Genomic DNA, 15,445 nt, shown 5'->3' with positions numbered 1-15,445 from the left:
TACCTCAGCCGTTTGCACCTGAAGTGATGCAGAACCCGATTTTAGAAGAGAAAAGCCAGTCTGAGCCACGCCTCCGTTCCTGTAGTCTCGGGATTCGAACCTGAAGTCTACTATCCCTATGCTGCAACCCTGGCAAATCCGCGGAAGGAAAGAGCGGCCGCAAGGACTACATTTCCCAGCAAGCCACTTGAGAGTGCGCATGCGCAGTAGTCCTGGCTAGTGCACTGACCGATGATCCGGTTCCAAAGCTGGGATCCCAGAGAGCTGCTGACTCTCCTGGTAGGACGGGCGGACTGGATGATCCCGCCCGGGCCGGAGGCACAGGTACTGCGGGCCGCATGAGACTGGACGGGCTCCCGTGGGCGACCCGAGGGCAGTGTCTGAGTTCTGAGACTGAAATCTGAGTTCTGGGGAACTTTCAGATTTTGGGAGTCTGTGTTTCAAGGGTCAGAGCCTGAGTTCTAGAGGCCAGAGCCTGAGTTCTAGGTGTCGGAGCCTGAGTTTCCACGGTCAGTGCCTGAGTTCTAGGGGCCAGAGCCTGAGTTCTAGGGGTCGGAGCCTGAGTTCCCAGGACCAGTGCCTGAATTCTAGGGGAGCAGCCTGAGTTTCACGACCCAAAGCCTGAGTTCTGGGACTGGAACCTGAGTTCTAGGAGCCGGAGCCTGGGTTTTAGAGGCCAGAGCCTGAGTTCTAGGGACAGAAGCCTGAGTTCTGGGGGACAGTACTTGAGTTCCCAGGGTCAGTGCCCGAGTTCTGTGGCTTGCAACCTCAGTTCTAGGGCCTGAAGCTTGAGTTCTGACGTCCGGAGCCTGAGATCTGGGGCAGACGCCTGAGTTCTTTGCTGGCTTCTGTGTGAAATGGGGTCCTTTCCTCCTACGCAGGCCCCATGGGGATGGAAACTGTCACCTGTAGGGCCATGGTTTGCCTACGAGATCCGCACTTAGAGCCCTCGTCTTCCAGCTTGGTGACAATGCCGGCCTGAACTTGGGTCTCAGACATGGAGTTCCTGCCAGTACCTCAGCATCCCCCAGGACCCCCGACCATGGATTTGGAGGAGCCCAAAGGCCCCGAGGTGCCCTCTGAGGACCACCCCTCTAACACCCAGTGGGCCTTAGGGCCTGGAGGCCCTGTCTCCCTGAGCGAGATGGAGCTGGACACATCCAGTGTTCGGGAGCTGGTTCAGCAGCTGGAAGCTCTACCCAGCGACCTGGGTGGCCCATTTCCAGACGGAGCCCCCTGTCCCCTGCACATCGCCACCGGCCAAGGCCTAGCCACCCAGGAGAACTCGGATGCTGGTGGGCTTCTGTCGGCCGAGGCAGGCGAGGATGACCTTCTGGGTCTGCTGAGGGTCGAGGGCTCTTCGCCTGCCCAATCTGTTCCCCCAGATCCTGCACAGACTGCACCCTGCCTTCTGCAGCCGCCAGAGGACCCCGATCCGGAGCCGGGGTGGATGGAAGGGGCGTCAGCAGAGCCAGCAGACACCAGGAGCTCCAGCAGTTCCCCAGAGCCCTGGCTGGAGACAGCACCTCTGGTGACACAACAGGAACCACCTGTGGGGACCCAGGTAGTAGTAGTGTCTGCCTCCTCTGACCCCTGACCCTCAGCCATGACTGGAGACTCAGCCCTGCTCCTCTTCTCTCTTCCAGAGCCGGGAGACCCTGGCCTCGTGCCCTGCCGTCTCTGAGGGTGAGTGTCCATTCCTACACAGGGCTCAGAATGTCCTAGAACAGCCCAAAAATGGGCTCCCAAATATGAAGCAAAGTTTGCCAGTGACGATCAAGGTCTAGAGAGGACAATTGAATTAGAGCAGATCTTAGATGGCTAAGGAGGTCACATAAGCTGTAGAATGTTCTAGAAGCCATGCTGGTTTAGCGCACTGGTTGGCAGAGGCCAGCTCCAGGCTGCTCTGGGAGTCTTGTGAGCTAAAGGCGGCGTTTACAGTTTTATGCGAAATTTTGAGGGTTACGGAGACTGCTCAGTGGATGGTGCTTGACACACTAGTGCAAAGACCTGGGTTCAAATCTTTGTAGCCCATTCAAAAAGCCAGTTGAGGCAGCAACCAGGACGCAGTACCAGGGAAGTGGGAACAGAAGGCTCCTGGGATTCCTGATCCCTGCCCTAAAGGCCTGGGAATAAGCAGTTTGGTCAGACCGCAGTGTTCTGAAACTCTGCCATGCTAGCCAGTGCTGCAGATGAAAGGAGCCCATGCAGTTCTGTATTGCAGAAGGTTCTAGAATCAAGGTGGATGCTGGGATTTATCGCGGGAGGCCCAAACTCTTAGAATTTTGCCTGGATCTACGTAGTTTGGAAAGTTCTAGAACCACAGAAGGGACAGAGTCAAAAGGGAGCGTTCAGGGCTGGAGAGATGGCTCAGTGGTTAGGAGCACTGGCTGCTCTTCCTGAGGTCCTGAGTTCAATTCCCAGCAACCACATGGTGGCTCACAACTATAATGGGATCTGACGCCCTCTTCTGGCCTACAGGCATATGTGCAGGCTGGATGTTGTATACATAATAAATAAATCTTTTTTAAAAAGGGGGGGAGACCATTTAGAACCCCAGCTGTTAGCTTTGGAGTAACCTGGAAGTTGTAAAACAGAGCTGAATGTGGTGGCACCCACCTGATTCTAGCACCCAGGAAGCTGAGGCAGGAGGATAGAAGGTTCCACACCAGCTTTGGCTCCATAGCTCAGGGTTTTAAAAAAAAGTAATAACAAAGCAGAATGATCTGGAACTATGAGCAAGGGTCATGGGCTCAGGAATCATGGGTGGGATGGCTTCAGGGCGATTGAGGATCCAGACTTCAAGATACTCTGGGCTGACTGGAGAGAGGTCTAGATTATCATGGCAAATGGCCCTGATCGTATTTCTTATGTTTTTGCATTTATTGCGTATGCAGAGGATTACTTATGGTCGAACTCAGGGTATCTTGCTTGGCTGAAAGTGCCTTTACTCACTGAGCTAAATTGCTGGCCCTGCCTGATTCTAGAATGTTAGGGTTTACGACCCCACCGTGAGGTCCTGAGCTCTGGCTTCTTGGTCAGAAGGTTCTGAAGAGGGGTCTGTGATCCCTGCATCCTGTCTTGGGTCCATTCCCCCGAGGGCGCCTCAGAGTAGGGATGGCACTTCCCAGGATTCCTGGAAGTGGCGGGTACAGAGCTGGCCACCACACTGAGCCTCTGGAGCCTTCCAGTACAGGATCTTGTGCATGCTAAGCCGTTGGACAGAACCATGAACTTCTTGAGCAATAGCTCAGGGATTGGGGACTCCAGAGCCTGTGGAGCATCTCATGCTGGGTTGACCTGGTCGTACCCCTCGCTGTCACTTGCAGTTCCAGGTCCCTGTGGACAGGAGGAGCTCATGGATGGTGTCATCTTCGGGGCAAAGTACCTGGGCTCCACCCAACTGCTGTCAGAGCGCAGCCCGCCGCCCAGCACACGCATGGGGCAGGCGCAGGAGGCCATGGACCGTGTCAAGGTGAGCCAGGGTGGCATTCCCGGACTGTAGGATACCATGTCTCAACCACCTCAAACTCCTGTGACCCCTCCCTACCTTGCAGGCCCCTGAAGGTGAGACCCAGCCCATGGTGGAAGTGGACATCTTTATCTCCACCAGGCGTGTCAAAGTGCTAGCCGCTGACTCCCAGGTACCTGGAGGGCTGGGCCTGGACTGTTGTGGACACTTGGGGTTCCCGAGAGGCCCTCAGTCCACCCAGCACGTGTCCACAGGATGCCTTGATGGACCATGCCCTGCAGACCATCTCCTACATCGCAGACATTGGGCCTGTGTTGGTCTTGATGGCCCGGAGACGGCTGGCCAGGAGGACAACTCCCCAGGACCACCAGCGGCGACTCTACAAGATGTTGTGCCATGTCTTCCACTCAGAGGATGTGAGCAGCCATGATCCACACCCCCTCCAGAACATATAACAGAGAGTCTTCAATTTAGAAACCTTGAGGTGTCTTGAAGGTGTGAGCAATGGAGCTGAGATTTTGTAGGATGTATAGGAGTATACTGTCCTTCCATAGGCCCAGCTCATTGCACAAGCCATCGGCCAGGCCTTCAGCATCGCCTACAGCCAGTTCCTGCAGGAGAACAGGATCGATCCCAGCCAGGTGGGCACGCAGCCCTCAACCGCTGCCAGCCACCCGCACAATGGCGACCTGGACCACTTCTGCAACAGCCAGAACTGCAGGGAGGTAAGCGCTTGCTCTGCCGCAGCACACACACACAGCCACCCAGGGGATCATGGCCCTATCCCCTGGTCTGCTGATCCCACCCCACCGAGGCTCCACCCTGGACACCGCCCCGTCCCCACCGAGGCCCCACCCCCTCACTGAGCCCAACCCGCATTGGGCCTGATCTCTCCCCACACTTCCCCTGAATGGGACCCTGCCCACCTCCCTGAAGCCCCACCCCTCGTTGAACCCTCCCTACACCGGGCTAGGTTCAGCCCTCTCTCTGGGTGTAGCCTCGCCCACACTGCCCCTGAATGTAGCCCTTGCTCCTCCTGAGACCCCACTCTACTCAGAACGTGGTTCCGCTCCCAGGTTTGCATCGAGAAGCGGCCAGGCGAAGGCCTGGGCGTTGCGCTAGTTGAATCAGGCTGGGGCTCGCTGTTGCCTACCGCAGTCATTGCCAACCTGCTCCACGGGGGCCCTGCGGAGCGCTGTGGGGCCCTGAGCATAGGGGACCGCATCACCGCCATCAACGGAACCAGCCTGGTGGGGCTGTCGCTGGCCGCCTGTCAGGCTGCCGTGCGTGTGAGTCAGAGTTCTGTGGGTCGGATCTCCAGGGGCCTTGTAGGGTGCATAGGAGCCCATTAACAGGGTCTCCTAAGTTAAGTGACTGTATGGTATCCCCGTTTTCGCATGGTCATGGTATCCCCATGTTGCCCTGGAGGTTGACGGGTAGGTAAACTGAGGCCCACAGAAGCCTGAGCAGCATGGTGGGTCCCCCAGGAGGTGCGGCGACACTCGTCCGTGACACTGAGTATCATCCACTGCCCACCGGTCACCACGGCCGTCATCCGCCGGCCCCACGTGCGCGAGCAGCTGGGCTTCTGTGTGGAGGATGGCATCGTGAGGATGGGACCCACCCCCAGGTCGGGTGTGGGGTGTGGACTAGCACAAAACCTAGGGAATGGGTCCTGAGTGCTGTCCCCCTCAGATTTGTAGCCTGCTGCGTGGGGGCGCGGCGGAGCGTGGTGGAGTCCGCGTTGGACACCGCATCATTGAAGTCAACGGGCAGAGTGTGGTGGCCATGCCCCATGCGCGTATCATCCAGCTGCTCACAGAGACAAGAGAAGTATGTGGCAGTCACCTGCCCCGTCACCCCGATCCTGCCTTACCTAAACTGACCCCGTCACCGACACCCTTACCCCTCGCCCTGACTCTTCACCTCTGACCCCTAGATCCACATCAAGACCATGCCAGCTGCCACCTACCGACTGCTCACAGGACAGGAACAGCCGGTATACCTGTGACTGCCCCGCCCACGTGTGCCTTCGTCCCTGCCACTGTCACCCCTCTGCTGGTGGGGACCAAAGAATCCTCAGTCTTGTATTATTTTCTAATGTAAAAAAATTTTTTTAAAGATTTATTAAATGGTGAGAAGCTTGAGGGCTTGTGTCAGGCTGGTGATTGCATAGGTCACAGGTCGGTGGCTGGGCCCCAGTCATAGCCATCATCATCAGAGGACTCAACATCCCGGGCTCTTGTGAACTTCTTCCTCAGGGCCTCATGCTTGTAGGTCCTGGGGGCAGGAGGGAGGTACGGGGCCTTGGTAGCTGGGTGTGCTGCATGACCTCACCCACCCTCACACATCCTTGGCAGGGTGGGCGTAAGGATGAACAAGGTTGGGTATTTAAATGTGGGTTGGGACTTGGGAATCCTTCATATCCTACAAAGCCAAAGCCCAGCCCCAATGCCCATCCCTTCAGGAAGCCCTGAACCATGTGGGGCGTGGAGTGGGCCGGTAGGAGCTGTCTCAGGCCTGCATCCTTCATGGGCACTTACCGCATGCTGTCCTGACGCCGCTGGTCCTGGGTGTAGTGGCTGTGGGCCTGCAGGGAAAAGGAGAAAACAGTGACCCTGGCTGACATGCCTGGAGGGGGTTGTGCCGGGTGTCAGAAGTGCGATTATGTCCCCCCCCCCCGCCCCTCAGGGCCAAGTGCCCACCTGCGTCTCCCACTCGTCAGCGATCGTTGTCCCATGACCCATCAGCCCCTGGTGGTCGTCTACCCACACGGGCTCTGAGGACCGAGCCAGGGCCGTGGGTGGGGCCTCCTCATCAATGTCCTGGGGTCCGCCCTCTCGGTCCGTATAGGCGCCCTCGCCATCGGTGTCCTCATAGTCGCTGTTGGCTCGACTATCGCAGCTGAGGTCTCCAGAGCTGGCGGCCAGGCCATGACCCGGCAGGTCAAGGTCCTCGGATGAGCCATTCAGCTGTGGGGACGGGTATATTGTGACCTCAGGAGAAGCCAAGACCCATACTCTGAATGCCAGCCTTTGTTGCCCCGTGCACTGGTCACCCGTGGACTTGCGACGGGTGCCTTCATCGGGAATTGCACTCTGACCACTCCTAAGCATCCCACAATCCCCCCAGCTCCATCGTCCACCCTTTTAGGCTTTCTTCCCTAAGGGTTCCTTTGGTGTTATATTGGCTACTGGGTACTAGGAAGCCCCAACTTGGATAGCAATGGGGTTCACCTAGGCTATGCCTATGGCCTCCCTCTACCCAGCACCTGGTCCTCCGCGGTCCAGATGGGTCGCGCCTGCTGTTGCTGCACTACAGCCTTGACTTCCTGGTACCAGGAGTCACTAGTGCCATGCAGGGGGATGGTGGCTGCGGGAGGGACAGGGCGGAGTCAGCAAGCAGGAACTACCACCCCCAGCAGCGCCCCCAGCCCCAGCCCCACGCACCCGTGAAGAGGTGGCCACTGTGCTTCTGCAGCTTCTGGGCCTGCGCATACAGGCGGCGGCTGCTGCGGCGAGAGGCAGGGGCCAGCCACTCCCGGAGGGCCTTGAGGGCCGGCCGGCTCTCCGGGGCGCAAAAGATGACAATGGGGTAGTACTGCACGTAGTTAAGGCGCTCGATGGCAGAGGGGGTGACATCCAGGAGCGCGTGCTTGTCCTGAGACAGACGAAGAGAAGAGTCTGCGGTAACAGCGGACCACAGCTTCTCACCACCCCCACCACCCCCTCCCCCGTCAGTTTTGTGTCTGATCCTGGGTTTCATCTACTGGCCAGATCTGTGGGAATCCCAGGAATCCCCCTGCCTCTGCATCGAGGGAGCTGGGATTACAAATGTACTCGTCCACCTCCATAGTGGTTTTGTGTCATTTTTTACTTTTTTGTCCCTTTGAGACAGTTCTCTGTTATGGCAGCTTAGTCTTAGACTCATGACAGTCAGCCTCCGGAGTACGGGCTCAGGGGTGTGGACCTGAGTCCTGCAGGAGCCCCCAGCGCTCAGCTCCCTGGAGGTAACTCAAGGGTGACACCGGGACACAGCACATGGGGCTTCCCCATCCCTGTTCTTACCCTCTCTGCGATCACCCGCACTGTGTCCAGTTTGATGATCTTGGATGGGCTGTCAGTCCGGGACACACTTTCTGAGGAGGCAGGGGGACACCGATAATGAATGGCATACCCATGTTGGCCAGGCCTTTCTGTGACCCTTGTACATGGGGGTCCTATGGAACCTGACTCCCCATAGCAGCTATCCCCACAGCAGACATTTCAGCCCTATCCCAACTCCTGTCCCTGTGGCTATGCAGACTGCAGGGGCCTTCCAGGAGCCAGACCCTGTGGTGTGACCTTCATTTTTCCTGGCTGAGCAGTATTCCACTGAAGGGCTTTGAGTGCCGCTGCAGGGAGCCCATCAGGGCCCCGATTTTCCATTTTTCTGCACATGGAGCCCAGCAATTGTATCACCTGATGAGGTGGCTGATAGCTTTGCCCTTTGGACCCTATCCAGCCTCCTCCAGGGGCCTCCTTTCTAAGTGTCCTGAAACCCATAAGATCTGTTTCTCTGTGTGAGGCATACCCAGCCTCCTGCAGCCCTCTTAGTCTCCTCATACCCCCAGAACCACCTCACTTGCTAAATGTGCACCTGGAGCCATGCCCATGGGCCTCGGTTTCCCCTTTTATTTATTGCTTTTTTTTTTTTTTTTTTGGTTTTTTTTGAGACAGAGTTTCTCTGTGTAGCCCTGGCTGTCCTGGAACTCACTCTGTAGACCAGGCTGGCCTTGAACTCTGATATTTATTGCTTTTAAAGGTGGAGTTTGATGTTGCCCAGACTGACCTCCAATTCTATGTGTAGCCAGAGCTGACCTTGGACTCCCCCTGCCTCCACCTGGTCACCAGGCCCAGTTTATGCTGGGGCAGAGCCTTGATTTGAATACAGGATTTCATTAAGTTGACCAGGTTATCCTGAAACTTGCCATCCTCCTGCTTCAAGGCCGATCACAGGAGGAGTGAAACAAAATTTTAAAAATAAAGAGAAAACCCTGGACAGCTCTCAGCCAACAAAAAGCAGTGTTTGCCTGGTTCTAGGAGGACTGCTGGTACAGTGGCTAAGGATTCTGAGGGCCCAGATTGGTTGATGATGCCTGGCTGGGCCCAGGTGGGTGGATGGGGGCAGCCCTGTGTTCTGGTCACCTGGATCCTCACCCCAGCTGCCGTGCCACATGTCTCACCTGCAATCTCAAACTGTTCTGGCATCTCTGTTGTCAGCCTCTTCATGGCGATGTCTGCCACTGGTCCTAGGATCACCACAGGGCGCTTGAAACCGGCTGGAAAGTGGAGAGAGTGGAGAGTACAGAGCCTGACTCCCCACACTGCACACAATGCCTGTCCCTGTGGCTGTGTGGTTCTGGGAGCCAGAGAGCACAAGGCTAGGCTCTGGGGCCAGCATGCTCACTCGTCATTCCAAGTACACACAAGCCAGGCATGCTCGTGCATGAAAAGAAGATAACTAAGACAGAAGGGCTGCTTCTGACCCTACTTGGGATTATTAGATGAGTGGACTGGCAGGAAGCTATGGCCATGCTGTGTCTGGCACTTGGCTTGATTTTATAAAGTTTTATTGAGATGCAGTCTGTCCATCTGTGTAGGCTGAGTAGACCTAGGCTGAGAGACCCACACACCTGTGCCTTTTATTTCTCATAAAAATTTTTATAGTCGCTGGGCAGTGGTGGCGCACGCCTTTGATCCCAGCACTTGGGAGGCAGAGGCAGGTGGATTTCTGAGTTCAAGGCCAGCCTGGTCTACAGAGTGAGTCAGGACAGCCAGGGCTATGCAGAGACACCCTGTCTTGAAAAAAAATTTTTTTATAGTCATTTATTTATTTGAGAGAGGGTCTCACTTGCTGTCCTTGAACTCTCCATGTAGACCAGGCTGGCCTCAAACTCACAGAAACACCCCCTCTCAGGCCACCCCCCAGCCTCCCAAGTGCTGGGGTGACAGGCTTGTTATCCACAGGAAGGGAGGCATTTCTGTGACCTTGGGAGGAGGGTCCCGTCCCCTTTCAATGACTAGTCCTCACCTCCCCCGACCCCATGCCCACAACCACCCACCTTCTCTGAGCACCACACGCTCATAGGGCGGGTAGTGTCCCTGCCTGGTCAGCACTGACAGGTCCTCGCGGCTCCGCTGTGTGGTCTTCTTGGCCCCTCGGCGGAGACCTCGGAGTCGCCAAAACTCAGCCCGTGGGTTGGAGCCCACTGAGGCGCCCGGCCCCACACCTGCAGCCCGCTGCGCGGCCTCCAGGCTAGCCAACTGCTCCGCTCTAGGAAGCACAGGGGATGTGGGAGTCAGAACTGGCCCCAAACCAGCCAGGGCCTGATCCTGGGGTCATGTCGCTGAGAGTGGGTGCTGATTCAAGCCAAGGCCTCTGAACTGCAGATTTCAGGGTTCATCCCAGGACTCAGTGTCACCATGGGGTTTCTGAAGGGAGGTGGACGGGGAAAGGCTGCGTTCAATTCTGAAGAGAGAGAATGAGGCCACTGCCAAAGGATGTGGGGCCCTAGATGCTGGTGCTCGGGATGGATTGGATTCTTGTTGGGTCTTCTTCGTCCAGCAAGAAAGACGCAACTACACGAGCTCTTCCTTTTGCAGTTTATTCTAGGAAACTTTTAACAATGTTTTTCTCTCTTGCTCTGTCATGCCTGTTTCTCCTCTTGCTCTAATCTTATTGTTTTTTGTCTCTTGTCTCTCTGGAGCTAACTTAAGCTCCGCCTCCCGGCCCACCCTAGGCTGTTGAGTACTCCTAAGCTTAGCCAATCTCAATGGGCCATGTAGCAAAAGCAGATAGATCACCAGATGTAGAAGTAACCAATAGCAGTAGCTTAGCCAAATAAGGGCTTTGTTTTCGGGGCTCGGCTCTCTACAGTACTGGGATTTATTTATCCCTCAAAGATGAATGAATAAATAAAGCCGTATATATGCTCAGGTATTACAGCGGCTGCAGGACACTTCCGCCCTCAGCAATGGAGAATGGTGAGCGCCCCCACCTGCTCTGGTTGGGAATGACGCCGCGTTCTTGCTCTCGGAGATCTCTGCCCATGCGGGCGGCTAGCCAGAGGCCCCCATGGCTGCTGTGCCCGTGGCCTGGCCCGGAGCCCGGGTACAACGTGTCCACCACGTGGAAGACATCACCGCGGGTGAAGCCCAGGCCATAGGGCGGGCTCGGCTCCAGCTCAAAGTGTGTGCGGATGTAGAAGGAGTCACCTACGCGGGACTGGACCATCTTCCTAAAGACTGGGGACAAAGGGAACTGCATGACTCCGAGGGGCCCATCTGTCCCAGGGACTAGGGATACTGTCCCTGGGGTGGGGGGCACGGGGGAGCCTGGCTTGGGTTCAACCCACTAGCTTCTGGACTTTATTTTATTCTTTTTGACAGTCTTACTATGTAGGCCAGGCTAGCCTCAAACTCACAGAGGTGATTTCACCACCTGAGTGCATTGATTAAAGGCATGCGCCACCACACCTGGCCAGTGGAGGCCAGAGCTTGACATCAGGTGTCCTTCTCAGTCCTGCCCCACCTCAGCACTCGGCCAGGCTGGCCCTGCTCTGAGACACTCACTGTCCGGCTTGCTCTGTGTTACCAGCTCCATATCTTCCCCTGGAGGCAGCCCCAACAGAAACTGCACGGCCTCCTCCCGAGTCAGGTTCCGAAATGGCATACCATTCACCTGCCAGGAAAGGGCACAGGGTGAGACTGGGCACGGAGTCACTGCCTGCCAAACCCCAGACTCTGCCTCCCTAGGGGTCCCCAGCCCGCCTCTGGGCATCACAGACAAGGTCCAGGACACACAACCTGGGCACCAAGCTCAGGACAAACGAGCAGGTCCGAAAGCCTCAGGCAGTCCTGAGAGGGGACAGAGCCCACCATGTAACAACTCTCTGGGGCTCATGAGAGAGCTAAGGGAGAAAGCACTTGTGCAAGCATGAGGACCTGGGTTCGGATCCCTAGGACTCATGGAAAAAGCCAGGTGTGGGCGCAGGCCTGTGAGTCCAACATTCAAGTGGCTAGAGTGGGAGGGATAGTGAGTTCCAAGCCAGCCTGGGGAACAAAAGGGACAAGGGGGAATAGGAGAACACCAGGAGAATCCAGGGCCATATTCCCCAGGCCAGCTGTCCCGTGTCACCTGCAAGATCTCGTCCCCTTCTTGGATGCCTTGCCCGTCCGCCGGGCTGCCTGCCTGCACCCCGGATACGAAGATGCCCACGTCGTTGCCGCCGGCCAGCCGCAGACCAATACTCGCACCCTTGGGGAAGTGCACGACACGAGTGTCGGGGCTGTAGCTACCAGAGAGGAGGGCAATCAGGCCGGCGGTGGAGGGTGCCCTCACCCCTTACAGGACTTGGTTTTCCAAACAGCCCAGATGACAGTTAATGATATTCCACAATCAAGGAGACAGAATGTGGGGCCCACGGCTCCACATGCTCATCTGAGTTACCCACCCACGGTCCTCCAGGCTCTGCCGGCTAGGGACTCGGTAAATGTCATAGCGGCTTTCTCCAGGAGACTCTGCAAAGAGAAACCGAAACCGGGAGCCTTCACTCCAGAGGACAAAGAAACTGCACCTAGCAGCACGCTAGCCTAGCTGAGGAATTCTAGGCTGGGGCTCCACCCCGACCACGCCCCCAGCCCCTTAGAGTAGAGGTACAGCCCGGAGCTGCTTGCCAAGCTGACTCTCTTGGCTCTACCTGTCATCCTCAGGCTTTGGGCATCTCCTTTCCCCAACAACCACCTAGGTCATCTCTGCTTCCTGCCTGATTCAGCATGGTGGCTGCAAGTGAGGAAGCCCTGAGACTGGGCGTCTCACCTGGTTCAGCGATGGCTCTTGAATCCACTGACCGTTCCCGCCTCCGGGGCTGTGGGGTCTCCCTGGGTGGGATGACAGATTCCAGTGAGTCAGTGGTGCTTCTGCACCGGACCCCCAGATGCAGGGTCACCTCGGCAAAGGGCAGGGGTGCACAGACATGAGGTGTGGCCCCTCACGGGCCATTACCCTTCACTCACACTGGGGAGTCTGTCTGGCTGTCCTCAGGGCTCCTCTGACCTTTCAGAGGTGGCGGAGGAATGTGGGAAGGGGGCGCCTGGGACAATTCAGAGGTCAGGTCTGAGATGTCTGTGGAAGAAGGGCAGCAGGTCAGCCAGGGTCACAATTACCTCTTGTGGTCATGTCGTTCTTGTCACACAGGGGACCATCAAGGTCCTGATGAGCTAGGGCCCCCCCCCCGAACCTCACAGAATCCAACTTGGTCATGCTGTGCAGCTCTAGGTCAGTTCCCATCCCTTTCTGAGCCTCCAGAAGCAAGGCTAGCAGCTGCCTTGGGCTCCTCACCTTCCATTAGGGAGCTGTCGCTGTCGCTCACCGCGGGAGGGATGTTTACCAGGAACTGCCCACTGTCCCTCAGCACCAGCAACGTCAGCTCCCCCTCCGACTTCTCAATGAGCCTTCGTGTGTCACTCAGGGACAGATTAGCACTGGACACCCCGTTGATCTGAAAGGAGCCGGGTACAAGTAAAGGACCAGAACATCTACAAAGTATGAGCTTGAGGGGGGCTAGAAACATTTGACTTGGAGCAAAGAGGGAGGGAGGATTGGAAATAATTCCTGGGGTTGGGAACATGGCACTGCCTTCCTTGGCCTCAGTCCCTCCCACCCCCAAGCATAAGCCTGGGCTCACCTGTAAGATAAGGTCTCCCTCCTGCAGCCCACGGTTCCGAGCGGCGAGGCCAGATTCCGTGATGTGTTTTATAAAGATCTGACTGCCTAGCTTTACCCCAAACTCTGGAAGGGAGCGGAAGGAAACTGAGGCAGGGCTCCTCAGCTAGGAGGCCAATATTCTTCAGGTTGGCTTTGAAGTAATTTGCAATCCTCCTGCTTCAGCCTCCTATCTAGGCAAGTGTTCTATCCCTGACCATGCTCCCGGTCCCTTCACTGGGGGATTCTAGGGAGGGGAAGACACACTCCACCCTGGACCACACCCCCAGCCTTTTTTCTTTTTGCGGGGTGGAGCCCAGTCTGCCTCACCTTCGCTGTTTCTTCGTTTCACCAGCACCGACTTTAGTGGCCTCATTAACACATCCTGCTTCGGCAAGCGCTTGTAGCCAGACACCAGGTCCAGACCGTTGGCCTCAGATCCGCCACCGGAGCTCCGGCGCCCATGGCTGGCCACCCTGCCGCGGCGACCTGCCCTGGACCGGCGAGAACGCTCACCCCAAGATCGACCTGAGCCACTGGAGGAGTCCCCTTCGTAGCCCCGGCCATAGTCAGCTTCCTCCTGGTCTGAGAGCTGGTGGCCAGAAGATGGGCTAGCCTTGGTGGCAGGCAGCTGGACCCTGCGGGGACGCTTCACTGTCTGTTAGTCGGGAGGAGAGATGTCAGAAGAGGCAGGGAGAGGGGAGAGATTGTCCACCCACAGAAAACCCTCAGGGGATCCAGCGCCTCTCTGGCCTCCAACACCAAAGTCATCATCATCTAACAAGGGCCAGTGTGTGACTTCCCGAGGCAGGCATCCCGACACAAGCACAACTATGGGCTGCACATCCAGCACAGCAGCTAACCCAGGAGGTCCCGCAGTATGACTGATCCCGCTCGGAAGCGAAACTGTCCCGGGATGCTCAGGGAATAGAGGGACTGAGGCAACGAGATCAAGAATTGAATATCAGCTGGGCGGTGGTGGCGCATGCCTTTTATGCCAGCACTTGGGAGGCAGAGGCAGGCGGGTTTGAGTTCAAAGCCAGCATGGTCTACACAGTGAGTTCCAGGACAGCCAGGGCAACACAGAGAAACCCTGTCTCGAAAAGCCAAAAAAAAAAAAAAAAAAAAAAAATCGCAGGCTGCTCTTGAGAGGTCCTGAGTTCGATTCCCAGCACCCACATGTAGCTCCCAACTGTCAGTAACTCCTGACATTAGATGATCTCTTTTGGAGCACAGATAGATGTACATGCAGACAAAACACCCACATACAATAAATAAATAGATCATCAAAGAAAAATAGAGATCAACCAGGAAAATGGAGTGAGACTAAGAAAAATAAAGAGGAAAAAGAGAACTGGGCCCACCTAGAATTTCCCAGAGAGGGTGTGGGGGCGTGGTCAGGGTGGAGCACAGGCTCAGTGTACAGGGTGTTTGGCATTCCAGTCTTAGCACCCCCAGAAAACGAAACTCTAGAAAAGGTGTGTAGTTCCATTTCCAATATCACATGGCCACTTGCCTTATTGGGTTTGAACTCAGTTTCCCCAGGGGCTAGAAAGATGGCTCAGAGATTAAGAGTACTGACTGCTCCTCCAGAGGTCCTGAGTTCAGTTCCCAGCAACCACATCACTCACAACCATCTGTAATGGGATCCGATGCCCTCTCTGGTGTATCTGAAGACAGTGGAGGTGTACTCAATAAAAAAGAGCTCAGTGGCCCTAGCCTCTGTCCACTTACAATGTTGGCGGTTTTGGTGCAGGTCTTAAGGATCTGGATGGCAAAGGCAGATGTGACGTTCTCCACAGAGACACCATTCACCATGACGATGTGGTCCCCGGTCCTGAGGGAGTGGCTCCAGTGAGGAGACTTGGGGCTGCCCCCCTCCCCTCCCCTCTCGCCAGGTGATTTTTGTCTCTTGGTCTCTCCTCTATCACTCAGCAGTTTGTCAGGGCCAGGAGCCATTTCCACCCAGATTCCAGGAGCCTCAGTCTATAGGTCTTGGAAAACTGCCCTGCTCTCAAAGAGCAGTCCAAGATTGTCTGTTCCAGTTCTCTGCCATCCTGCCCTTGGGCAGTGCCCAGCCTCTGGGACCAGGAAGTGTTAGGGACACGAGGCCAAGGAAATCAGGCCCTGTTGACAGAGCTGAAGGTGCCAGGTGCTTTCTGCCCCCCCCCACTGTCCCTCTCCCACCTGACCCCCCACACTGTCCCTCCTCCCACCTGACCCCCCCAC

The 15,445-nt window shown here is 56.5% G+C and overlaps 2 protein-coding genes across 7 annotated transcripts in view; one reads left to right on the top strand and one right to left on the bottom strand.

Moving 5' to 3' along the window:
• Window positions 1–181: 181 nt before the first annotated feature.
• Window positions 182–5,619, top strand: Apba3 (amyloid beta precursor protein binding family A member 3). Of its 3 annotated transcripts, none has more exons than XM_031349798.1 (11): window positions 182–324; window positions 882–1,564; window positions 1,647–1,686; window positions 3,330–3,475; window positions 3,558–3,644; window positions 3,754–3,888; window positions 4,027–4,197; window positions 4,549–4,761; window positions 4,960–5,079; window positions 5,168–5,305; window positions 5,412–5,619. In XM_031349798.1, the coding sequence occupies exons 2-11, from the start codon at window positions 998–1,000 to the stop codon at window positions 5,481–5,483; spliced, it is 1,689 nt and encodes a 562-aa protein (XP_031205658.1). In that variant the 5' UTR covers window positions 182–324; window positions 882–997; the 3' UTR covers window positions 5,484–5,619. The 3 variants fall into 3 exon arrangements, with proteins under 3 accessions (XP_031205658.1, XP_031205657.1, XP_031205659.1); XM_031349797.1 differs by having other exon boundaries at window positions 184–324; window positions 961–1,564; window positions 3,727–3,888; XM_031349799.1 differs by having other exon boundaries at window positions 184–324; window positions 3,727–3,888.
• The window catches only part of Tjp3 (tight junction protein 3), an 18,444-nt gene continuing 8,564 nt past the window's right edge, over window positions 5,566–15,445 (bottom strand). For 3 of the 4 annotated variants that reach the window (XM_031349795.1, XM_031349794.1, XM_031349792.1), the window contains exons 4-21: window positions 14,951–15,053; window positions 13,547–13,874; window positions 13,200–13,303; window positions 12,854–13,013; window positions 12,529–12,637; window positions 12,332–12,393; window positions 11,967–12,033; window positions 11,651–11,807; window positions 11,086–11,194; window positions 10,512–10,758; window positions 9,576–9,787; window positions 8,697–8,792; window positions 7,540–7,610; window positions 6,922–7,132; window positions 6,744–6,844; window positions 6,178–6,444; window positions 6,016–6,062; window positions 5,566–5,752 (exon numbers count right to left, since the gene is read on the bottom strand). In XM_031349795.1, the coding sequence (XP_031205655.1) occupies window positions 5,650–5,752; window positions 6,016–6,062; window positions 6,178–6,444; window positions 6,744–6,844; window positions 6,922–7,132; window positions 7,540–7,610; window positions 8,697–8,792; window positions 9,576–9,787; window positions 10,512–10,758; window positions 11,086–11,194; window positions 11,651–11,807; window positions 11,967–12,033; window positions 12,332–12,393; window positions 12,529–12,637; window positions 12,854–13,013; window positions 13,200–13,303; window positions 13,547–13,874; window positions 14,951–15,053 (2,554 nt within the window). In that variant the 3' untranslated portion in view covers window positions 5,566–5,649. The remainder of the gene's footprint in view (window positions 5,753–6,015; window positions 6,063–6,177; window positions 6,445–6,743; window positions 6,845–6,921; window positions 7,133–7,539; window positions 7,611–8,696; window positions 8,793–9,575; window positions 9,788–10,511; window positions 10,759–11,085; window positions 11,195–11,650; window positions 11,808–11,966; window positions 12,034–12,331; window positions 12,394–12,528; window positions 12,638–12,853; window positions 13,014–13,199; window positions 13,304–13,546; window positions 13,875–14,950; window positions 15,054–15,445) is intronic. The other variant, XM_031349793.1, reaches the window with a different exon arrangement.

This window comes from Mastomys coucha, unplaced genomic scaffold, assembly GCF_008632895.1.
Source record: "Mastomys coucha isolate ucsf_1 unplaced genomic scaffold, UCSF_Mcou_1 pScaffold4, whole genome shotgun sequence".
In the NCBI taxonomy this organism is placed as follows: Eukaryota; Metazoa; Chordata; class Mammalia; order Rodentia; family Muridae; genus Mastomys; species Mastomys coucha.
This window is presented reverse-complemented; position numbering and strand designations above follow the sequence as displayed.

Bases quoted from the DNA above. Each gene is read 5' to 3' on its own strand.
- Apba3 (XM_031349797.1), top strand. From the start codon at position 998: ATGGAGTTCCTGCCAGTACCTCAGCATCCCCCAGGACCCCCGACCATG. The intron at 1,565-1,646 runs GTAGTAGTAGTG...TCTCTCTTCCAG, and splicing joins AACCACCTGTGGGGACCCAG to AGCCGGGAGACCCTGGCCTC. The intron at 5,080-5,167 runs GTGAGGATGGGA...TGTCCCCCTCAG, and splicing joins TCTGTGTGGAGGATGGCATC to ATTTGTAGCCTGCTGCGTGG.